General features: G+C 42.1%; 1 protein-coding gene across 1 annotated transcript; it reads right to left on the reverse strand.

Annotated features, from left to right (window-relative positions):
- Nucleotides 1-153: 153 nt before the first annotated feature.
- Nucleotides 154-24,024, reverse strand: SART3 (spliceosome associated factor 3, U4/U6 recycling protein). The gene is made up of 19 exons (XM_084648633.1): nt 23,719-24,024; nt 21,361-21,487; nt 20,500-20,604; nt 16,672-16,856; nt 15,571-15,676; nt 14,465-14,589; nt 13,784-13,939; nt 12,681-12,819; nt 12,107-12,214; nt 11,360-11,437; nt 11,059-11,117; nt 10,183-10,292; nt 9,834-9,946; nt 9,275-9,351; nt 7,763-7,931; nt 5,385-5,845; nt 3,972-4,124; nt 1,887-2,074; nt 154-1,154 (listed from the first exon to the last, which is right to left on the reverse strand). Exons 1-19 carry the CDS (start codon nt 23,908-23,910, stop codon nt 974-976), a joined length of 2,832 nt encoding a protein of 943 aa, XP_084504759.1. The 5' UTR covers nt 23,911-24,024; the 3' UTR covers nt 154-973.
- Between the last annotated feature and the right edge of the window lie 1,924 nt (nt 24,025-25,948).

Raw genomic sequence — 25,948 nt, forward strand, 5'->3', positions numbered from 1 at the left:
AGGTCATGTAGGACAGTGTCAAAAGCTTTACTAAAATGTACAGTAAATAAAGATCTTGTGAGAAAAGCTAGGTATCAATATCATACTGCTACCGTACACAATTCAGACACCACATCTAAACAAAAGCGACAGTATTTTAAAAAACCTTTGAGAACTTTAGTTTAATAAAGCAATAACTCGCACTTCACATTGTGTACAAAACAAAATTCAAGCAGCAAACCATACAGAAAGCAACTGTCAAGCCATGGAATAGTCATTTAGCAAACAAAAGGTAAAATGGTCCGCAGTACCATATACAGCTTTTACATGAAACAAAGGTACCAGCTCTAATATTGTTTATGAAGCTTAAAAATAAGTTTGAATGTCATTTACAAATACACAATATAAAACCAGAGCAACTCGAGCAGAACATCCATTGAATACATTTTTATAGAATTCCCTCCCCTCTCAATATTAAAATAGGCCATTGTGGTGAAGTTACTAGCATCTGTCATATGAACTTTTTAAATGGAAGGAGGTGTACGGGCCCAGGACTTCTGAAATAAGTCTGTGTGTGTGTAAGATGGGTTGTATGTTGCCACAGAGGCTGTTTACCATCACCAACCAAACCCTTGTGACCAGTGGGGCTCTAAATCACAGCATTAAGCTTTTACTCAACCATCTCATTCTTTAAAAAAGTAAAAAAGAATACTCCATAAAACTTCATCTTGTACCCAATCTGTAAAGTGAAGATTTCCCCCCCATTACCCTCAATATGAGGAATCATTTAAAGCTATTTTACCGGAACAAGAAACATACCTTTTTGCTCTCAGAGAAAAATAAAAACTGGATTTGTACAGCCCCGTTCTGGATCTCGGTGAATGCAACAGTCCAGAGAAGTATTTACACATGAGTGTGATTGGCTGTTTCTCTTGCTAGCATAAATAAGGACACAACATGGCTTCCAAAAAGGCATTTCTCATTTTACTCTTGCTCACTTTTCCAGTAGCATTCTGGCAAAATCAGCATTGGACATCTTTTTAGGCTCCTCAGTGGATGCAGATGAAGTTGCTGGTGAATTCTGGACCATCCCATTCTCGGCCTTTGTCACAAGATTGCTCTGGCGCTGTAATGCACGAGGCACCATTGAGAGCTGAGTTCTGCCCTTCCCCCGTCTAAAAAAAAACAAAAGGCATGTTTGAGAATATTAAGTAGTTTTGAGGGGGTGGTTTTGGTACATTAATTTGAATCAAGAGGAAAGAAACAAAGGTTTGTTTGCCAAAAGGAACACCCATTTAACTACTGTTCCTTTCTCGCTTATTAACAGGCAATGCAGTGTTTATGTTGCTTTCATTTTGTTGCCCTTTGAAAAAGTATTTTAGTGCTGGCAAAAGGCACCAACCCTGACAGCCCTGGAGACCGAAGTCTCCTGTTTATCCACTGAACAGATACACAGCAGCAGCACAACCCTGGTCTACTAGCGTGCCTTAAACCCGTATCTGTGGGAGTACCTTTGCAAGATGAAAGGAGAGCTCTGCCTTCCTACCCATTTCAAACCCTAGCCAATTTGCCAAGACTGCCAATAGCAGATAATTCAGGCCAGTTTTATGCTCAAATGTTCACATCAGAAATCATCATCAAAACAGCCATCAACACCATGGTACCTTTCAGTCACTGCTGCACTGGGCTGGGCTGGATTTGAACTAGCAATCTAGAAGTGGGAAGCGTCTACATCCCATTACCAACCCTGTGAATTCGCCACTCCCTAAACCATAACAGTAAGGCACTTCTATAGCACCTTTCAAACATTATCCACACCTGTCCTTGGTGCGGTTCCTAAGTATCCCTGTGTTGCAGACCTGATGTTTTCTAAGCATCCACAAGCAATACATGCCATGAATACTTACGCTCCATAAATCTGTCGTGGTACCATAGACTGCGAGGTTCTCCCTGCCTCAGGTTTGTCTGGGAATTTTCGGAGAGGTGGATTACTGATTGCCACCTTGATGACATTTTCCTTAATTGTCAGGCCATCCATTTTCAATACAGCCTGCGAGGCCTGCGCTTCATTTTCGTACTCTACATAGGCCAGGCCCTGAAGACAAATTAGGTAAGTGTCAGTGTATATTTTCTGCATGACAGCTTCTGCACAGAACTTACTCAACTGAGATGACTGAAGTGACAATGGTAGGTTATAGACATGACATACGGCTGAGATGAAGTCCCACACTTCACAGTGAAACTGCAGGTGTGCTGAAAAATTCAAAGCTATATGGCTGTTTAGAGACCAGAGTTTGCTACCTGCTCCTCATGAGACCCCTTTTAATTGAAAATGTATTTTGTACATTAGCAAGTAGGTAAACAGTCACTCAAGCGCTACACCACAGAATGCGGTCTTCATGGTGAGACCTCACTGCAGCTCTCGAGTATCTGAAACCAGGCTGAGACCATAGGGTTGGAAAGAATCATCAGATTTACAGGTTAGCCCAGTGAAAGTTAGTGAGAGTCCATGCAGCATCATCTAGCAGCTACAAGGGCAAGATCCACCTGGAATCTGCTGCAATTCTTTACTAGGTTAAAACATCCATTACCCTATGGCATAAGCAGTTACTTTAGTTTCAAGAGCAGCCAATATATTTTAGGCAACATCATCAACACTGAATGGTAGAAGTGGTCTCTGAAGGATTGGAGAAATTTGTCCTACAAACCACATGGGAATACTTTTAAGTCATCAGTAACAAAGCATTCCCCAAAGGCAATGGTCCTCTCTTCAGGTTTCACTGTACAGCAGCTGCTAACCACACTGCTGATGGTCCACGTGGGTGAGAGTTTCCCCACTCATTTCAAATTCAACATGGATAAGGAGAGGCTGCATGGAGGCACTTCCTCCCACACAACACAGGAGATTTCTAGCAGCTGTCACTGCACAGCAGGCCAGTGATACTGGCAGCGACTTCACGAAGTGCAAAACTATGCCCTTCTAATTGTGTTACCGTTGCTCTTCGGGCCCCATAGTTTGTATGCACTCTTAAGGCTGGATAATCTCTGAAGACACATCATTCTGGACCATAAAAATATATCCAGTTTTAAATGTGACCTTGTTTAAGCTATGAATGATTTAATAAATTCTATGGCTTTTAAGTAGGAATCCCAGCTCAAGCCAAGCTCTGAACATACTATTTAGGCTAAGCGAAGCATGTGGAGAGCATCGATTACAAGACCTACAGTGGGAACCATTTTTGAAAGGTTATTTTGCTTTAAAATGGATCTGCAAGCTCTTAGTACACGCAACTTACACATGATTAGCAGGACGACAGCTGTTAGAGTGACTACCACTTAATCATGTCTATTTGAGTAAAATGTGGAAGGGCAACATTTTCAGGGAACAGCAGCTGATTTAATGAATGTCCTTAATTTTATACAGGTGTAAATCTAACAAAATCTGTCATGAGATGAGGTGGCTAATTCCTTACTGCCACATCCATTGCTGGAAGACATATTGAGATCACTAGAGTCAAAGAATTAAAAACAACTGAAGTAGTTTTATAACTAGTTATGATCACAGCTGTATTTCCATATACTTATATCAGAAGGATACTGTCAGGTGAGATCAGTTTAAAAAATACATATTCTTCACAGACTACCAGTGCCTATTACTAAAATTGAAAGTTCTACAGAACATCTTTTTCTCCTATTTATACCCATACTTTTTGCATTTCACTTAATTTGGACAAGACAGACTGACTCAGTTTCACTTTTTGGTGCTCATGCACTAACACAATGCTGAAAAGTTTGGGTTACAGATACCGCAAAAGATATAAATCTGGTTTTGGATTAAGAATAGCTTGTGAAAACATTCCAACTCCCTTGTTTGATTTTAAACACAAAAATCTATCTTTTGGACCCAAAATATCCAAGAGATTCCTTTTGAAGTTTATTTTAAAATTTAGATTAACGTTAACATTAGATTAACATGGGAGCTGGACACTTACCTTAGGTTTCCCAGCTCGATTAGTGACTAGCCTAATGTCTTTCACATTTCCATGTGCTTTACACATCTCCTCCAGCTCTTCTTTAGTGCAGGAAAATGGCAAACCAGAAATAAATAGTTTATGCTTCTCTAGTGCAGTGCTGTACCTGAACACCTGGGGTAAAAAAGGGACATTCATTCCTGTCCAGTTGCAGACATTCAGAGAACCTATGTCCAGTTTACGCCATAATTTCAGACTATTAAATATTAGTATGAGACTGGGGTTGTGTGTCTTATGTGATTATAACAGCACTTAACACAATAGGGCCTCTGTCCTGCTTGGAGCTCTTAGGCACTACAACTATACCACTAACAGGTACGCACTTCTAAGAATTCAGTCTGAGCTCTAAGCAAGCAAAGGTTTCACCCCAATGAGTCTCTACAATAGTATAGGTCTGCTCCAAGTTCAGGAATAGCTTCCCTAACGGTGTCTTCATGCTATATTTTGAGCGTTAAAATAATATATGATATCTAGCTAGCGTAGCAAGTTGCGTGCGCGTACACACCCCCTCTGCATCTAACACAGAAACATTAGCAAGACTTTAAGGATAGTGACTATACTTCCACGGCTGTCAATTGAAGTGCTGATGTGCTTCACAAACACTGCACTTTGGGATCATGAGTGGATAAAAGTTCACTATATACAATACCTGCAAATGGTTACTTCTGCCGTATTTGGCGCAAACCTTTCCCTGTATTACTAGTTATGTACCTAGCACTAGCTGCAGCCTCTTGAAAAGCATATTACAGATTATTTGAAAAATATACAGCTGGGAGCTTTTTGAGAAGTACAGTTACTACACTGAGTACACAAATGATGGAGGATTTATTCAAATGTAGACAGTCAGAGATACACTGATCACTGCAGAAGTCAGCTCTAGCGTGTGTCTCAGCTACCTGAAAAGATGCAAGAATTCTGAAGGGCTTCAAATGCTTTGGAGGCTCAACCAGTCAAGTGCCTTTCACTTTATCTAGCACCATCCAAAGAGATCACAGTGTGGGTTTCTCAATCAACAAGGCAGCACAATTACCCTCCCTTATTTATGGCTAAATTGCAAAGGGCGGGCGGGGGAGAGGGAAGAGGAGTGATTTTTTTTCCTGTAGTAACAGGAGAGTACAGAAAAGGTTGAGAACCACTGCACTAAGGTACCAATCAAGCTATTTATTGATAATCTATTGTGTCAAAAAATGTCACCGACATGCACCAAGCGTATCTAGTGCAGATATTTCTCAACGTAAATTCTGGATTGCTAGTATGAAGAGGTTAGCGCAGGGTTGATCACTTGGAAGATTACTGGAGACTAGACATGCTGCTAGTTTTCCTATACAATCTCATCAGTAAGGTTATTTATTGAATGATTAAGAAGTAGTGTACCTTAAAATCTGGATTCTTGTTCTTGTCAACACAGGGAGAAACAAACATTGGCCTCCCCTCCACAATCCTGCGATCCAATCCCAGGGCCTGTAGAGCTGATTTTTCATCGATAAATTCTACATAGCAGTAGCCCCGGAAAGTCCCCCTGTTAGAAAATATGGGACGGATTTCCACCACTTCCCCACAGCTCTCAAAGAGCTCTTTCAGTTTCACTTCAGGGTCTGCCATGCTATAAGAAAGATTGCTGACAAAAACGGTGACATTATCTTTAGCACTGTCATGGAGAACTCTGGGAGCTTCTTTTCGGCTTGCAGGTGCCTTTTCCTTTTGTTTAGAGGAAACAGCTGGTCTCGCAGGTGTACTTCTCCCAAACAGGCCAGTTTCTATCTCCATATCTTCCACCTCTTCTTCAGCATGCGTACTGTCACCATCACCCTTGTGTCTCTTGCTGGGCTGCTCTGCTGTTTAGTGAAACAAAAGCTTTAAATGACCTAGATGTTCTAGCAAACAGCAGGGTTTTATTTACATATATATTAAGGGAAAGGCTGCCTTTCTCTAACAGCCTGATCTAGGGAAGTGCTCAGCACCTGGAACTGCAGGTGCAAAATAAAATCCTAACACAAAGAAGAGCAATCCTTTTCGAGTTGGAGAGATAAGGACTGCATGCCTAGGACAGTGAAGGCTTTAAAGGGAAACAAGGTTAGCAGGCAAATTTTTCCACTTCCTATCTCATCGCACACATTGTAACTATATGCATGATCAGGTGTTTTTCCCTCCCCACAAACAAGTGGGTAATAGCATTCTTTCCAAAAATGAGCAGTCTTCTCAAACCAGCCTGAGTAAGGCTGTGTGCATGTTCCTCCCTCTGGGGGACATTCCACAAGAAACTTTTGTTTCAACCTTCTGAAACGCTGTTATAAATACAGGAAAATGCAAATTGTTTGAATAGCTTGGAGGACATACATAGAGTCAGGGGGAAAATAGGGAGATTTCAGCTAATTGGGGTTTAGATAATACATAAGAATGGGTCAGACCAAAGGTCCATCCAGTCCAGTATCCTGTCTACCGACAGTGGCCAATGCCAGGTTTCCCAGAGGGAGTGAACCTAACGGGTAATGATCAAGTGATCTCTCTCCTGCCATCCATCTCCACCCCCTGACAAACAGAGGCTAGGGACACCATTCCTTACCCATCCTAGCTAAAAGCCATTAATGGACTTAACCTCTATGAATTTATCCAGTTCTCTTTTAAACCCTGTTATAGTCCTAGCCTTCACAACCTCCTCAGGCAAGGAGTTCCACAGGTTGACTGTCTGCTGTGTGAAGAACTTCCTTTTATTTGTTTTAAACCTGTTACCCGTTAATTTCATTTGGTGGCTCCAGTTCTTATATTATGGGAACAAGTAAATAACTTTTCCTTATTCACTTTCTCCACACCACTCATGATTTTATAGACCTCTATCATATCCCCCCTTAGTCTCCTCTTTTCCAAGCTGAAAAGTCCTAGCCTCTTTAATCTCTCCTCATATGGGACCCATTCCAAACCCCTAATCATTTTAGTTACCCTTTTCTGAACCGTTCCAAACCCCTAATTATTTTAGTTACCCTTTTCTGAACCTTTTCTAATGCCAGTATATCTTTTTTGAGATGAGGGGACCACATCCATACACACTATTCAAGATGTGGGCGTACCATGGATTTATAAAAGAGCAATAAGATATTCTCCATCTTATTCTCTATCCCTTTTTTAATGATTCCTAACATCCCGTTTGCTTTTTTGACTGTCGCTGCACACTGCATGGATGTCTTCAGAGAACTATCCACAGTGACTCCAAGATCTTTCTCCTGATTAGCTGTAGCTAAATTTGCCCCCATCACACGGTATGTATAGTTGGGGTTTTTTTTCCAATGTGCATTACTTTACATTTATCCACATTAAATTTCATTTGCCAATTTGTTGCCCAATCACTTAATTTTGTGAGGTTTTTTTGAAGTTCTTCACAGTCTGCTTTGGTCTTAACTATCTTGAGCAGTTTAGTATCATCTGGAAACTTTGCCACCTCATTCAATTTATGTTTATATGCAATGAAATAATTGTGTAAGCCAGGAGACGTATCTAATGAGCATTCTTTTAAACTTATTTCAATTATTAAGGTAATTTAAGTCTTCACTCACTATTTCATTTTATGATCACTGATGACCAAAAAATGCAACAGAGGCAGTTTTGTGATTGACAGGTGGAGATAAATTAAGATCCCTTTGCAACACACAGCTACAAGGAGACCCCAACAAGACTTCCTTGACCTGTGCTGACTGCAGAAAGGCAACTAAAAGTCCTGCTGTCTTAAGTGGTGAAAAATGTTAAGCTACAGTTTATACCTTCCTCCTCTTGCCCCCACTCTCCATCGTCGTCATCTTCTGCTTTGCGTTTGTCTCCAGGTTTCATTTTTTTAGCCTTTTTGGAAGCTTTTTTCTCAGCCCGAGCCTGCTTTCGTTGTTCAGCTTTTTCTTCTTCCTGCTTCACAAGAGCAGCTTCCTTCTCAGCAGCCTGGAAACATTGAGGAGTTTTGTCAGTCACTGCAAACTGACGCAGATTTTTTCTGAGGCACTTCTTTTTAGAAGTATGTTGCTTGTATCTATAGCAATGAGATATAGATTCGTCCCCTAAGCTTTATACACACAGCCCAAGCGGGAGGATCACTTAACACATAGATTTTAGTTGGTCATTTCCATAGTTTTAATTGTCATGTTAATTTTACCTCTTCATAAGGATCAACTAGACGTCCGCTACAGAAGAAACTAGTTATATCAATACACTAGGAAGTTAGCAATTTTTAGGATAGGTCTACACTAGCAAATTTCTGCACAACAAGTTATACCACTTTTATTAAAGCACTGGAATTAAACCGCTGCTGCATGTCCACACTGTGCTCGTGACAGTGGAGTGCATCCACATCAGCAGCTCTTGCAATGGCAGAGAGCAGTGCACTGTGGTAGGTATCCCACTGTGCAACTGGCCGCAGGGTGCTTTGGGAAGGGTTTGCAGTGCCTTATAGGGCAGGCACAGCATCACATGATGATCGCAGGTTTCCCAATCCCATTGCTCCATGGGCATTCGACTACATTGACAACTGCTTTTCAACTGAAGGGGGAGGGCAGAGTGGGGGGGGCGGGGGAGAGACAGTGTGTTTTGGGGGACAGAGACTGTGTCAGCATGCTGTCTTGTAAGTTCAGTCAGTCAGTGGTGGGAAGCAACTAGTCCTGAGGGAGCGGGAAACCCTGACATCAACCCCCGCCCCATCTCCCTCTCCAGCTCTCTGCACAGCAATCTGTCTGTCTCTCTCTCTCTCCCTCTCTCATACACACATCTGCCTGTGTTCAACAGCAGGAGCATTCCACATTAAAGGTTTGCTTTGTGTCCCAGAGCAAATCAGCACAGCATGCAAGGGCTGTCAGAATCAGTGTTTTGAAAGGGGAGAGGAGCATGTCTCCAGGGCAGCTGAATTCAAAACAATGAGCACAGTGGACATGTGAGGGATTATGGGACACTTCCGGAGGCCAGTTGATTGCTTTCTGTGCTGTAATGTGTTTACACTGCCAATACAGCGCTGGAGCCTCTGCGCTTTAAGTGGTTTTTTGTAACACTGCAACTGAGGAGTTTCTGCGCACTAGTGGCTTGGCAGTGTGTACACCTCAGGAGTAACACAGCAGAAAGCTGCTTTTCTGAGCAGCAACTTGCCAGTGTAGACAAGGCCTTAGTCTTGAAGATATTTCAAGATCATCTGTGGGGCTTAACAGAAGAAGCTTAAGTCAAAACACTCCTGTAAAGATGACCTTGGAATAACAGTTTCCTACTGACTTCTCGGATAGTTCATATAAAGAAATTCTGACCTTTACTCTTTGTTCATTAACTCGAGCTAGTCTATTTTCCGTTTTTTGAACAGCTGCATCCCAGTCTTCTAAAGTGCCTATAGGATACAAAAAATGATTTTTACTCTTCCCATAATTTGGGGGAAAAAAACATGTTTACTAAAGAAAAAGAAACTTTTAGAAATATCCCTCAATATTACCTATCATTAGACACAATGCAAAAACAAAGTCCTAATCTACCTAGTGGTCTTTAAAAGGATTAGAATAAAATCAAATTCAATGGAAGCCTTTTATAGGGTGTGATGCAAAGTGCACTGAAGTCAACTGAAAGAATCCCATCGACTTCAATGGGCTCTGGATCAGAACCCAGTCAAGAATTTTTCCTGCCCAGAACTTCCCTGAAAGTAGAGGTTTCTTGAGAAAATGCACTGTGTACCAGAACAATTCAGGACTACCATTCTACTTCACCAGAAGCACAGCCTCACTAACTTAAGAGTTCACGACACAGGAGTTCCGCTGGCCAATAACTTTGGACTTAATAAACCAAGAAAGTGACACGATAGTGGGCTACAGAAGTTACCTTCTATCCTCTCAAGAGATAGCAGCACCTCACAGACATGCTCTGGGTAGTCACTTGTACACTGCACAGCTCGATGCAAGGCCTTCCTACAGTGCTGGGTATCTCCATGGGCCCTGAATTGGGGAAATGTGACAATAAGGAGCAATTATATTTGCTGCTTTCACTCCCAGATAACATGCATAACCCATTATTATAAAACTTAGCGATTCTACAGCAGCTTTCCCTAGAAGATCTCAAAAGCACTTAAACATCAAACAAACATGACCCAGTGAACCACATTGGACCCATCTTGCAAATGGAGAAACTGAGGCAGAAATTAAATCATTGCTTCATTAAGCCAAGTCCTTACCGTTCCAAGTTATAGTATTCTAACCACATATTGGCATATTTGGCATTCCCTTTAGTCATAATGCTGTCCCAGAGCTCTCTGGCCTTCTGCATATTGTTACACAGGCGAGCCTAAAAAGGCAACATTAAAAAAAATTCAATATAGGTAAGAATCATCCACACAGAGGAAACCAGAAAGGCACATTCATCACACTTTGCAAACCTTTTAAGTGACATGCAAGAAATGTCAGAATAAACTATTGCTATCAAAAGCTAACTTCTCCACAGTTAGAGCTGTTCTCATCCCAATGTTGACCGCTGGTTGCCAGACATATTTCAGTTTATACATTATATAACATCTTATTTAAATATTTCTGAATGTCTTTAATTTCAGATATTATTTGTGACTGAACACCTTTAAAAATAATGAGACATTAAAACATCTTTCTTCATATTTATAGATACAACAGATGCCCTATTTAAATAGGAAAGTTTTACAGCCAGTACTACTGAAATGATCTTCATTAGCACCTTTGAGGAAACCAAAGCATGTTGTGATTATAATATCTGTGCAAGTTAGGCATATATCCCCTTTTATACGTGTAAAAAAATGAAAGAGGTGACTTATCCAATGTTGAACAAGATTGTGGCAAAGCAAGGAACAGATACCATGAGTCTTGTTTCTAATCTGAATCAGACTGCTGCCTACTCAAGGGTCTTTGAACTCATGCCTTCAGGTACACCATGAGTGGTTGATCAGTTTGGAGTGGTTGTGGTGGAACAGGGAGAAAGCCTCAGCTATACAGAACACTGACACAAGGGCCCAATGGTTCAGAGGAAGGAGTATGTACACCTCTATAAACACAATTTAAATACAACTGATTGAAGAAAATATTACCTCAATCCTTGCCCAGTTCTGCATTATAGTGCAGGATGGATCCCCACTTTCACTAAAACCTTCAGATTAAAAAAAAAAAAAGCAGAGTTGTTTGACACATGTTTAAAAGCAGTGATTCACAAGCAAAGTATTTGTAACACTACAGCAAAAGACTTGCATTACAGATTTACCACATTTGTGGTCCAAGCTTAGAACATTATCAGAAAATGAATATACCTCAGCCTCAACGTAACACACACAGAATAGAAAAGAAGCCATTTTGGAATGAAAAGAATGAGAATATTTCAAAGCTCTGACTTACGTTCTTCCACTTCTTGTTTTAAATATTCCACTGCACGTGCAAATGCAGACCTCAGCTCTTCTAGTTCTTTACTTGAGTCTTTAGAAAAACAGAGAAATATATCTGCACCTTAAAATAATGATTTCCGTTTCCTTTAGCCTACTATGGTTTCTTCACGAATGTCCAGCTTATCACTTAAGCTATTACCAGCAGGACAGTGGGGTGGGAGGAGGTATTGTTTCATATTCTTTGTGTGTATATAAAGTCTGCTGCAGTTTCCACGGTATGCATCCGATGAAGTGAGCTGTAGCTCACGAAAGCTCATGCTCAAATAAATTGGTTAGTCTCTAAGGTGCCACAAGTACTCCTTTTCTTTTTACAATTAACTTAGGCTTGAATAAAGACTGAGTGGATGGGTCATTACACAAAGTACAACTATTTCCCATGTTTATTTCCCCCCCACCCCCCTTCCTCAAACGTTCTTGTCAACTGCTGGAAATGGCCCACCTTGATTAACACTACAAAAGGTTTCTCTTCCCGCCCTCCCCCCGCTTGCTGGTAATAGCTCACCTTACCTGATCACTCTCGCTATAGTGTGTATGGTAACACCCATTGTTTCATGTTCTCTATGTATATAAATCTCCCCACTGTATTTTCCACTGAATGCATCCGATGAAGTGAGCTGTAGCTCATGAAAGCTTATGCTCAAATAAATTTGTTAGTCTCTAAACTAAGGAGAGTTATTCTCATAAGTTTATATATAGTTACCTTGTGTAAAATCCACCCTTCTTCTTAGATAATCAAGATATGCCTGCCAGATCTCTACATAATCCGTAGCCTGAATAAAACCAGCATTCAGAGCCTTTTCAAAGTTTTCTAGGGAGAAAAATAAAACCAAACATGTATTTGCTTTTGTTCCCTTTGCCAATAACTGGAATTAGTAGATTGGGGGATGGGAGGGAGCTATTTCTGTGGTTTTATGAATCAAAAGTTACACTTCGAAAAACTGAATGATGCAGTAGAACCTGTATATAATATATTCTGATTTGGCAAATTAGTATGAAAACTGCAAATTTGTTTCAACTCAGTAATGTGCAATTATGGTTATAATGAAACCTCTGCTTAAACGTGAAATTGTTGCAGGAAAAAGACTTTACTGTAAAATGGTTCCACTGTGTTTCCATTAATCCAACCTAGTTCTAGTGATATTTCAGAATGGGTTCCATTCCTTGTTCAATACTATGCACATCATCATTCGTCTACAAGAAAACATCCTGGTCCAAACACTTTGGAAGCTAGCTCTGTACAGGGTAAATAACTAATGACAGCAGTATTTCGTTACCAGAAACAATCTGATGATCAACTCTGTGCCTCTCCATTGCTAAAAGATACCGATTCCACAGCCCGACAGTCCAGGGACAATTCCTAACAGCTCGATCATGTGCTGAGAGCACCAATTCTTTCACTTTCAACTGCCGGTCCTAAAATAACCACACGATTAATTAAAAGATGCAAAACAGCCCACTGCTCCTCTCATTAGACAGGCCCCCAACACAGACATATACATTACCAAAAAAAAAAAAAAAAAAAAAAAAAAAGCTGCCTTCAAAAAAAAAAAAAAGCAGGTTTTGATTTCAGATAAATTTTGAGAATTGTAGTTTCAAGTTGACCACCTCAAAAGGGAGAGGAGATGTTACACCCTGTTACAGTGTAGCATATTAGTCCCACTTTCAATGGGCACAAACCACAAGCAATTAACCCATTCTGCTATGCTACCAGATGTACTGAGACAGATGTCAATAAAAGCACTGAATGAATCCCCAATAACCTCTTAGTCGCTTAGAGCGCAAGAAAGAAAAAATAATTTAGCATCACAGCATAAGACACCCCCTTTAAGGGACCTAGGTATAGCACCTGCGCCTAACTCAATACTTTCCAGGAGGTAAGATAGGAGACTAGGAAGCAGCTCAGTATGGCTATGTCCTCACTGCAGAGTTAACCTGGGCTCTTACTTGGGTATTGGCTCTAACCGCCTTCCCATCCACACACAAAACACATTGGGATCGACCAGAGGGCAGGACCCAATTTACCTGTTCTGATCAATGTCAAAGTGTGTCTGTGTTTGAACAATAAATGCATCCCTGAGAAAAAGGAGAGAGATACTGGTGAAAACTTAATTGACACAGTTTAGGATGACTAAATAGCAAGTGTGAAAAATCAGGACCGGGGCGGGGGGAGAATAGGCACCTACGTAAGACAAAATCCCAAATATCAGGACTGTCCCTATAAAATCAGGACATCTGGTCACCTGTCACAGCTGTCTGATTAGCTGGCCTGACTGCTTACATGAAAGTGGGGAAACTGAGGCAGAATCCAACACTGAGTCTGAGGAGACACGTATGGCTACAAAATAGGGTAAAGATAATATTCTTTTGCTTTCCTTACCAGATACTGATTGTAACGTGCCCACAGATCAGGCACAAGGCAGTTCTCAGCCAGAGCACGCTCATAGATTAACTGAATGCGAGCTGGATCCCCTGCTTTCATCTCAAAGTCAATATAGGCTTGATATTCTGCTAGCTTTGGTGTTTCAGCAACTAACTAGAACACAAATATGAGTACAAAAAGGAAACAGTCAGGAAGATACACAGATCAACCTTGAATCAAAACAGCATTTTACAGGCCAAGAACAATATTCTGAAGAACAAGAGTTTAGCCCCAAAAACATCAGCAGATCTGGGAGAACTCTAAGCAGTGGACCTGGATTATGGTCTTTGATTTTCACCAATCTCTGAATACAGGTCAGGCTCTGGGAAGGTTCAAATATACACTTCTATCCCTAAGAGGTCAAAACGTCTGGAAAGTCTGGAAAACTAACAAGAATTCTAATGGGCACCACAGGAATATTGTAGAATGATTCTTGATGTAGGAGTCACTGTATAGACAGTACTATTTCAAGCTGCTATAAAATTCTCAACAGTGTCTATAATAATAATTCAGACAACTGGAAAGTTTCCTCTATGTTGCTTACTGCTGAAAAGGGTTTTCAAAGTCACTAGTTTACTTCTGAGGTTGTTTAGAAAAATCAGGTTGCTTAGTCTCACAACATATGGTTAAAATAGTTACCAGTGCCTCTTCATATGGTTTATTCTTTTCCATCTGCTGCAGTGCTTTCTTGTAGTTCTTTATTACTGCTTCGGGTATAGGATCCTCTGACCATTCTTCATATTCAGCATATGTGGTTTCCATGTCTATTAATATACATCAAGAACCAAAGTAACTGAAACAATTTTACTAAGTAATCTGAACTCAGCATCATGAGTTTTGATGCTGTCATGTTTGTATACTGAGTTGTATAGCTTGGCCACTTGGTTAAAGGGCTGAGGTAACGGTTCCTACATAGTACAATCTAATTCAAACTCAAGACGAACTGTTTTTAAAACGTCAATGGTTTTGAACAAAAACACAGCAGGGTTACTCTAAGGCTTTAGGGAAGAGAGAGAACAAGCCAAACCGTTTTCACGTGCAAGTCAAAAAAAGTGAGAGAACTGTGTTTATCTGGGTTTGGTTAGACTCTTAAAGGAAGGGGACACAGAGGAAAGTGAAAGCATGATGGAGCTGGCAACCTTATTGGGCATTAGGGGTGAAAACACCAAAAGCTAAGATAATGGTGTGCGCCCTAACCAGCAGGCTATTGGCTAGTTTGGGGTGTAGGCTCTTCTTTTATATTTTTTCCCCCCTGGAAAAAACCTCAGGAGGTCTCGGTTTTATCCTGATGGGGAATGGAAAAAATGGCTGAAATCTCAAAAGCTTTAGTGGGACAAGAAAACCATTTCCCACCCAGATCTACTCTTATACCATGCCTATAGCCATGGCATCTTCATGCCTTACTGTCTTCTGTTTAAAAGTTCCTAGTTTAAATTGTAAGACACATTACACCAAAGTATGTAAATCACTAAAAGATTTTTGGCAATATCTATTTCCTTAAGAGTTGCAAAATCAAGTTATCAATTAGTAAGCAAAATATTTCCAAACAAAGCAGAGGCACAGAAAGTCTCTGAAGCCCTCAGAATGACACATCCATGACTTATCACTTCAAAAATACACAACCCTTGCAGCAGTATTTTCTGTGGCATGACCAAAAGGAGAACTCAGTGGCATAATCATTGCCCAACTCAAAGGAGGACTTATAGCCTTATTAATGCAGTCTTCTCAAGTTCATAGACTCTTACCTAGCAGCGGGATCCCCAGCTGGCGCCTAAACAACGTGTGGATCTTCTCAAGCTGTGCACAGAGTGTCTGCTGCTGTTCAGGGGAGGGAATACTGCCAGCAGCTGGCTACAAACAAAGACATACTGAGCATTACCCAACTCCCTTGTGTCCTGGGTTGATAAACAATACACCCAAGTGCAATTTTACATGACAAACCTCAGATCCAAATGACAATCTTTAAAAAGCAGACATGGAAAACAAGCGGCTCATGTGACAGAGCTGTACAAGCTCACAACAGGAAAGCTGCTCAGTCTGGAGGTTTAAGGCATGCAAGTAGCATTTCTCACCAAGAACTGAGATGTACATACATTTGTAAATTATGTTTAAGATCACAACAAGCCTATTACAGTTCTTGATGAAGACAGTGACATGTGATAATAGCAATTCACAAGCCCAATGTCAGTAACTGCAAGACAGTTTCTAACCTAATTTAATAAATCCCTGAAGTTCATACACAAAATGTATCCTCTAAGACTTCCAGGTACCCTAACAACCCTGACTAAAGACTGGATTCCTTAATACCATGATCTCCAATTACCCCTATTTAAATAGTTATTAGCATTCTGAAAGTGGCTCCTTCAATGTCTTATTTTGTAAAATACCAAGAAACAGGAGTTGTAATGTTATCAGCCAGGTTGTGGGACTATTTTTTTAGGCTTTGTGCTTGCATATTTCATAGAGAAAATATGCTCTGGAAATTTTGTCTGGAATCCAACACTCATTCACATAGAAGAAGAAAATGAAAGAATTCTGAGGAAAGGTAGAAAATCTCCAAAGACAGAAAACAAATATGGGTGAGTTTTGTTGATAAATATTTACTGAGAAAAAAACAAGTGTTTAATAATGAAATATTTGGTTTAATTTAAAGCTATTTTTCTGAGTGCCAAGCCAATGCAAAAGCAGGAAGGAAACTAATATCTGGACTGAGGTTCCTCACTGCATGCATCACAAATGACACCACTCCACAGCAATGGAACAGATGCATTGATTGTTGAGAAGCCTATTGGAACTGACACCACTAATTGCTCACTCCTGAGATAACAGAAAAATCTGAACATTACCTGTACTGTTTCCAAGATGGCATTTTCAAACTCACGGTAAGCTTCCCAGATTGCTGTTCCTTTTGTCACATGTAAGCCGACTGCAGTCAGCGCTCTTTCGAAAATTGAGCGAACTTTCTCAATCCCGCCTTCCTGACCAATGCCACCAATCGAATACTGAGCATACTCCAGCCAGATTTCAGGACCTAAACAAAAGTCATGAGAAAAAATGAAGTAAAGTCTTCTCCTAGGGAAAAAAGTCTCCCTTCTACTTCCCAAATCATCTAGTGTTTATAGCATATACACAGCATCTAATATATACTAACAATATACTTTCCTTGCACCCTACACTTGAACAAAGAAAAAGAGAAACTAAAATATTATTTCATGATGCACTCTTGCCCCAATACAATTTGACTGGGTTACTGTCCTAGTGGATAGGGGAGCAGCAATAGACAATATCTTTATTTTAGTAAGGCTTTTGACGCAGTCCCACATGACATCCTCATAAACAAATCAGGGAAATGTGGTCTAGATGAAATTACTATAAGGCAGGTGCACAACCGGTTGAAAAACTGTTCTCAAAGAAGTTATCAATGCTTTGCTGTCAAACTGGGAGGGTGTATCTAGTGAGGTCCCACAGGAGTCCGTCCAGGGTTCAGTACTATTCAACAGTTTCATTAATGACTTGGATAATGGAGCAGAGAGTATGTTTATAAAATCTTCAGATGACATCAAGCTGGGAGGGGTTGCAAGCATTTTGAAGGCCAGGATTAGAATTCAAAACAATCCTGACAAATTAGAGAAATGGTCTGAAATCAACAAGATGAAATTTAATAAAAAACAAGGGCAAATTATTTCACATAGGAAGAAAAATCAAATGCACAATTACACAACAGGGAATAACAGGATAAGTGGTAGTTTTGCAGAAAAGGATCTGGGGGTCATAGCAGATCATAAATTGAATGAGTCAAAAAAGTGATGCAATTGCAAAAAAGGCTAATATTCTAGGGTATATTAACAGGATGGTCATATGTAAGACAGGGGAGGTAACAGTCCCACTCAGCACTGCTGAAGCCTCATATTAAGGTCTCTTATAAAGAGGATCATGATCAGTTGTTCTCCCTGTCCAACGAACGTAGGACAAGAAATGATGGGCTTAATCTGCAACAAGGGAGATTTAGGTTAGATATAAGGAAAAACTTTCTAGCTATAAGGGTAGCTGATCTCTGGAACAGGCTTCCAAGGGATGTTGTAGAAACCCCATCATTGGAGGTTTATAAAAACAGACTGGACAAACACCCATCAGGAATCATAGATCATAGAATCATAGAATATCAGGGTTGGAAGGGACCCCAGAAGGTCATCTAGTCCAACCCCCTGCTCGAAGCAGGACCAATTCCCAGTTAAATCATCCCAGCCAGGGCTTTGTCAAGTGGTCTAGTATACCTGGTCCAGCCTCAGCAAAGGGAGCCAGACTTGACTTTTTGAGGTCCCTTCCAGCCCGACACTTCCATTATTCTAATTTCTCTGCCAATTAAGGGCACGGATGCCCTGGCAATGGGCAAGGTATAGAGAGCGAAGGATATGAGACTGCATAACTTTTCATCACATACCCTAAAAAGCAAGTCACTCAAAACCTTAAGTGTAATCCACTCACCAGTTCCCCTGCAACCTCAACTTCTGTACCTCCTCCTTCCCATAGTTAACATATTTCTATCTGACCTACCAACAGGCATCCTTAAATGCCAGCCATGTTAACTATTACACTCATGTCTTTCAACGAGTAGTGGGTTTGTTTGGATTTCTTAAGTTTCTCTGTACGTCATCCCGCATGTAGCTCCATACCAGTATGTGTAAGTAAAGTAAAGTGTATCAGGCTGAAAATGGATGGATGCAAAGATTTTCTGTAACAGGTGGTCAAAAAAATTCTATGAAAACAGGTTTCCGTCAGAAAATGCTGTTTTGGCAAAACCAATTATTCTGCAAAATTGGATAGATTGGCAAATTTTGTTTCTAAACAAAACTGGAAAAACACGTTTAGAATGGAATGTTTTGATTTTGTTTCTAAATTTACTTTATTCACATTAAAATATATATAAAGTATGGATGAAATCAAAATAAAACATTCCAAATGTCCCAAAAACAAAGCTTTTTTCAGAACTTCATTTAGCCAAAAAAAAAAAAAAAAAAAATAGATTTTTGTCCCGAATCAAGACAAAAACACTTTAGACATCTCAAAAAATTTTCATGGAATGGAAAACCCATTTTCCAACCTGCTCTATTCTGTAATGTTTATGAAAACTCCAAACTCTTAATGCATTCAGGGAAGGGTGGGAAGGAAGATGAGCTGGACATTGATAGGGACAGCAGAGACGAGCAAGAAAGGACAAAGAAGTTGGCAGAAGAGCTGCAAAGCAGAGCCAGACAGCAGGGTGGAACACCAGAGCTCCCATGTGACTCTATAGCCCTCCACTATGTTCCCAGCTCCACAACAAAACTCAGTGGGCCATTCATCTCCCAAGTCCCATACATCCCACTCCCCCACATGCCATTGCAAATTAGAAAACTAGCACATTCTCTTTCCCTTTAGCTTTGAGTGTTTATTTTTATTGCTCTAATCAAACTATCATAAAACAGTGTAAAAAAAATAAAGAAAAACAAAAAGTAATGGTCTGTTGGAAATGGAGATAAGAAGCGCTGGGTGAGCAATTCCGTCACTTTTCTTGGAGATCAATTCAATTATGACAGGTGAGGGAATAATTCCTTTTTACATGGTTTTTAGACGTTCAAGAGTGGCTTTGCCTGCAGATCTGAAGAATTAACTATGAAGCCACTACTGATACCTCCATAATATCTGCCAATTCATTTCACAGCTAGCTCCACCACCATAATACATTAAGCGAACCTGGTTGTTCAGCGCAATAATTAGGTATTTAGCAGCAGCCATCGCCTGGTGAACAGGTGTAAACAAGTACCAGATATTTGTCTCTTTTTAATGAGAGTCCCCATGGTCCAGCGCTGTAAAGTGTAGGCTGGCTGAGGTACTTAGCAGGTTGGTTAATAAAGGATAGTGTCTTTGTGGTAATAATGGCAACGCACTCTGAAAAAGCTTTCATGGATAGTGGGCACAATGAAATACATTAAAGACAGCAAGAACTAACAAAATAAGGGCTACAGAAAAAATGCAAGGCACTGAAAATAAGCCTTTTAAAAACACTTTCTAAACACAAGAATAGAAGAATTCACTATGGGATACAGGATTCAATAGCTTTAGGGAAATACTCCTCATCAGGTAACAGCATGATACAAAACCAGAAAATGTAGTGTTCACCATCTGCTGCCCGCTGAAATAAATGAAATGATACAATCTATCTGAATCATTCAACGACTTCTCTCCAATTTGCACAAACTTGAAATCTCCAACTATATGTCACCAACAGATTGTGAGTTATTACTTTTAAACAAAAAGAACAGGAATACTTGTGGCACCTTAGAGACTAACAAATTTATTTCAGCATAAGCTTTCGTGAGCTACAGCGATGAAGTGAGCTGTAGCTCACGAAAGCTTATGCTCAAATAAATTTGTTAGTCTCTAAGGTACCACAAGTACTCCTGTTCCTTTTGCGGATACACACTAACACGGCTGCTACTCTGAAACCTACCTTTAAACAGCTATTCTTTTCCTCACAGATCCAAAAAAAGCTTTGGGGGAGTATTTTTCATACTAATACTTCTGATCCAGTTTCAGTATTAACCATAAGAAAAGACCTTCTTAGGAAAAAAGAAAGCAATGATTTGAATGCAAAGCTACAAATGTTTATTTTGTAGGATGTGTTTGCAACTTACAGATATAGTCTTTCACAGCTCTCTCAAACAGCTCATAAACCTTCTCGCGATCGGTACTTTCAGAAGCCATTCTTATCTCATCCTTCAACCAGTCAAGCCAAATTTCTGTAAAACAGCAGGAACTTTAGAGGTACATTACCAAGAATATTCAAGAGAGTCCAAAAGATAAGAAATTAGTTTAACCTGGCATCACTAAACAGAATCGTTTGAAAATGTGATTTTTTTTTGTTACACTTTTTTTAACCTTTACAGTTAATTTCACTAAAGCTTTGGCCAATTTTTACCACCATGGCACCAAATATATAGGCAAATTTCTATTTGTGAAGGCAGAATGTTACCATGATGCCTATTTGAAAAGAGTATAATTGGTGTCAGGTTCAATTCGTGGTGAACAATGGTCCATAGCACAAGGGATCACCAGCACAAACGATACCCTTCTGAACACACTGCAGATACCAATCATTGAATAGCCACAGAGACTGTTCTCCCCCTCTCTTCTGGAACAGATCCTTCCATGTCAGAGCCAAGGCACATCAGCCAGGCAGTGTAGGGAAGCTTACTCAGCTGCTGTCTGTACCATCAATAAATAAATAAAAGCTTCTGGCTCAAGGGCTATCTGCAACTTTCAACAGCATCATTTTCAGACGTTTACAAAATATTAACCCTTTGGCAGGAGTTTGTACGCTCAACACTGGACATTATAGCCAGAATCATCCACATAACAGTAATCCCCAAAGATGTCTGATTTGGTCTCATGGACTTCATGTTAAAATTCAATGCAAATATTTTACAAAATGTCCAGTTTAGCTGCTAAAAACGGGGGAGGGGGTTCACAAGGATAACACTGAAATTATCCTGTACCTTCAGTAAGTGGAAAGAGTTCACTCATCTTCTGGCGGGCTCTTCTAAGCTTTACCAGCTCTCCTTCCTGGCGGAGCAGTTTTATCAGGTCCAAGTGACAGTTATAGTCAAATGCATTGATGGAAAGCTTTAAAAATGAGATTTAAAGAAATGTAAGACAGAGTATATCTAGCAGCTGGGGCAGGAAACTAGAATACAGAACTCCAGAGTTCTATTTTGCACTGTGCCATCGACTCCATGAACTTCAGCGTCTCAGGTTATGGCTACACTAGAGATCTTACAGCAACGCAGCCGCTCTCGGCCAACAGAAGAGAGCTCTCCATCAATTTAATTAATCCACCTGCAACGAGCAGCAGCAGCTGGTGCTTAGGTCGTCGCTCAGGAGGTGGTTTATTCACATCCCTGAGCAACATACATTATACCGACCTAAATGGTAGTGTAGACATAGCCTCAGTCTGTTCATGTGAGATGAATACAATACATACCTCCCACTGTCCCTCATGGGGTAGTGCATTCATTATCATTTGTAAAACGCATTCAGGGCACAAAATGAAATATATACATATAACAGAAGTATTCAGATGTCAGAAAATGTCAGAAGTATTCTTTATAAACCTGATACAGATGATTGAATTAGGCTCTCAGAGCAAGAAACCACTGTTTAATAGTGTGGATCCTCAGGTGATAAGCATAATAAGCGAATGCCTGCAAGCCTCACTGAGCAGAGGTTAGTTGTGCATATTGACCAAGTCATCATTTCAATGGTAAAAATGATGGTATGTATCCAAACTGGGTTAATCTCCATTTTTCAATAACATTGTTTAAAAAAACTAAGAATTTGCTCTAGTAAACTAATATAAAAACCTAAAGAGTTTCAGCTTCCGCTACAGTAACTGGAAATAGCTAACAAACACAGTTCTCATCTACAAGATACACTAGTTCTGAGCTGTCAGAAGACTGAAGTTCTCTTCTCATTAAGGTTCTGCCTCCCTTTTCTCAAGCTCAGAAAAATTCCTAGACTTGTTACTGTAGGGTCCACCTTGCAGTCCATTTCAGCACCAGACAGTCATGCTCTCAAACTGTACCAGTCCTCAAAAAGTGCTGCTCGTGGCCGCAGCCATCAACTATTTCAGTAATCAGTGCATAAAGAAAACCCTCTGAAGTTAGCATATAGCTTGCCATAGCAATTAAATTGCTGAAGGATTACACAATAGTAGGTCTCCTTTACACAGGTATAACATTTTCATAATTACCACTCTGAAACTCAGAGCAATTAGCACACTTTTGTAGAAATACTGAGTGTCTCTCCAACTGAAAGGGCTCTGTAGCAAGATGCCCAAAGAAGGTACACATTTCAATTCTCAAATTAATAGACAAGATTAGGAACAGTGTAATTTACATACAGTTCATGATTATAAAACTTGGAATTTGAAAGTTGGTTTTTTGAAAGCAGTTCCAGGGTATGATCAAAGAATTTGAAACTATATATAAACGCAAAGGATTAAGAAATCATTTCAAACAGACAGCAGAGTTATACAATCCTGGACTAACCCTACAAAATGGATATACATGAAAGAATTCCCCACGCCTAAAAGTGTAATCCAGTACACTCACTTTCTTCCACAAATTCACCCATCAATAGTACCACATTCCTAGTCCACTGGTTCACAAAAATCCCACACTGTCTTCACATGCTAACTATGCCCCAATATTTAATGAGGGACTATAATAAAGACTCCCTCACATATTTATTCATTTGCTCTATAGAGATATCTATACTTCATTAATCATTTGTAGCCCAGTAGCACCCACAACATGCAAGGACACTGTTGTGTGTGTGTATAGATAGACAGACACACACACAGACAGTCCCTGCCCTAAAGATCCTTACAGATGAAGACAACTAGAGCGACAAATGATACTACCAGTTTATGTACATTACAGAAAGTGTCTTTTCTCGTTAACAACACTGACGAGCCCCCCGCCCGGACACCACGGCGATGGGGGCCGCAGAGCGGCGGGCGAGGTGGCAGCCGGCCCTCGGGCAAGGGGGGAACCCCCCCCGCCCCGGCCCCGGCCCCGGCCCCGGCCACGATGTTACACGCGCCAGGCCCCCCGGGCGGCGGGCCGGGAACGAGGGGCTCCCTCCCGCGCACCCCGAACCTGGCCCCGCCGCCTCCTTAGCGCCTCAGCCGCGCAACAGAGAGCGCGGACCCCCCGCCCCCCGAGATCCCGACGGCCGCGGCACGCCTCTGTGCGCGGGGCCCTGGGGGCCCGACCGGGAGACCCGGGGACGGGGCCCGCTGAGGGAGGCTCCGCGCGGGGCCGGAGGGACACGCGCTGCTCCCCGCCCCCTACCTGCTCCTCCAGCCGCTGGATCTCGGCCTCGTTCTCCTTCTCCTCATCGTCCTCGCCGTCCGCCGAGGAGTCCGAGTCGCCCTCGTCCCCGCACTCCCCCTCCGACTCGCGAGCCCCCTCCCGCCGCCGCTCTTCCTCCGCCGCTGCCGCCGCCGCTACCGCCGCCTCCTCCTCGGCCCCGGCCGCCGCCATCTTGTGCAGCTACCTCAGTTGCGCAGCCTGCCGAGCTCGGCCAAGCAGTGGGGCTGCCGCTGGCGCGCCTGACCGGACCGGACCGGACCGCCCTCGTAGACCAGAGCGAACACTTGCCAGGAGCTCGCTCCACACAGCTCCGCGGCAACGGCCGTTTCCGAGTAGGCATTCACGGCCTGCTCGTGCACGTGCTCCTACAGGCACCTGTGTAGCCGCCTCGGGCCCTGAGCACGTTGGGGCCTTAGGGAAGGTCCCCTTAGCTTGGCGGGAGGGGAAGGACCCAGGCTCGGCCGCCATGTTGTGCGTGGCAACAGGCGCTGGAGCTTGGTTGGGCTTTCTGAACAGCTCGGTCCATAGCAAGTGGGTCCGGTCCTGGTGCTGCGTCCGCTGCGGAGTTCGTGGTAATAACTGAAAATGGAGTAAACCCTGTACGGGTACCATGGCGCGGGGCCCCTGCACAGGGAATTAAATACTCATTACCTCCTTTTTTATTTTATTTTATTTTATTTTATTTATTTATTTATTTTGGTAGTTATAAAGTTCCCGCAGCTGCAACACGGGCGTCACGGCATGGCAATTAAATGTAGTCATGTTTACTGTGTTTGCAAAGCTCCGCCTTGCCCACTTGGCCCCTGGCTGGGGACGCTGCACAAGAAAGTAAAATAATAACTATTTGCGAAGCTCTCCCCGTCCTGTCCAACCGCGGGTGTTCACGATGCTGTCTTAAATAGTAATGCATCATATGAAAGCACGGTCCTAGAGATGTTGGGAATGGGAACATTAATTCATCAAAAAGCTTGAGGCCGCTGTTTGCGCTCACTCCCACCAAAGCCAAATGAGGCAGCAAGTAATGGTCAAAAGAGACCAGCAAGCGAGCTATTGCGTTTAGCTTTCCTTAACTGCTGGAAATGGCCCACCTTGATTATCACTACAAGAGGTTTTCTCCCCTCCTTCTCCTGCTGATAATATTCTCCGTGCATAAATAAAGTCTGCTGCAGTTTCCATGGCATGCATCCGATGAAGCGAGCTGTAGCTCACGAAAGCTCATGCTCAAATAAATTGGTTAGTCTCTAAGGTGCCACAAGTCCTCCTGTTCTTTTTTCATCTTAAGTGATCGCTCTCCTTACAGTGTGCATGATAACACCCATTTTTTCATGTTCTGTGTGTATATAAATCTCACTGTATTTTCCACTGAATGCATCCGATGAAGTGAGCTGTAGCTCACGAAAGCTCACGCTCAAATAAATTGGTTAGTCTCCAAGGTGCCACTAGGCCTCTTTTTCTTTACGGCTGCTACTCTGAAAGCTTTCTGAGAGTGAATCATCACTAGCTAGGTGTCAAACTGCAACCCTTTAAAGCAAATTCAGGGGGGACAAATTCAGGCTTGGGCTAAACAGCATGAGAGGCAATCCTCTGTCAGGCAGCTGTTAGGGTGAGTCCTGTAGAGGGCTCTGAACAGTAGGACAGAGACTGAAGGGAGCTCTGAAGTCACGGGGGGGGGCAGTGCCAAAAACAGGCACCGGATAAATGTCAGCACGTGTACCAACTGGAGCTTTTGCAGGGTTTGTGGCCTCAGTCCGAATTATAGTCCTCTAGCCGCCAAATACAGCCCTAATTTACATGCGCCTAGGGTGACCAGGCAGCAAGTGTGAAAAGTCGGGATAGGGGGCGGAGGGCAATAGGCACCCATGTAAGACAACGCCCCCCCCCCCCAAAAAAAAAACCCGGGACCGTCCCTCTGCAATCAGGAGACCAGGTCTCCCCACATGCATCGCTCCCTGGCGGACTGAGGCGACAGTGAACCGCCGTAGTCATCAAGCCTGGGGGGCACGAACACATGGCTCGACGGGGTGGCGGACGGCCCGCAGATGGACGCGGGTGTCTGGAGGGCGCTGGCCAGCCGGGGGGCGGGGGGGGCCCTGCAGAGCCCTCGGTTGGTGCCTGGGTTTATCTCGTGCAGGCTTTGGGGGGGGGGTCCGCGCACGGCTCGAACCCCCCCCCCCTCCGGGGCTGCCAGGCCCTGAGCCGAGGTGGAGGG

This window comes from Lepidochelys olivacea (assembly GCF_965140295.1).
Source record: "Lepidochelys olivacea isolate rLepOli2 genome assembly, chromosome: 15".
NCBI lineage: Eukaryota > Metazoa > Chordata > Testudines > Cheloniidae > Lepidochelys > Lepidochelys olivacea.

Bases quoted from the DNA above. Each gene is read 5' to 3' on its own strand.
- SART3 (XM_084648633.1), bottom strand. From the start codon at position 23,910: ATGGCGGCGGCCGGGGCCGAGGAGGAGGCGGCGGTAGCGGCGGCGGCA. The intron at 16,857-20,499 runs GTAAGTTGCAAA...ACTTTTGTTTAG, and splicing joins AGCTGTGAAAGACTATATCT to GTCCTGAAATCTGGCTGGAG. The intron at 10,293-11,058 runs GTAATATTTTCT...TTGCCTTTTTAG, and splicing joins AGAACTGGGCAAGGATTGAG to GCTCGCCTGTGTAACAATAT.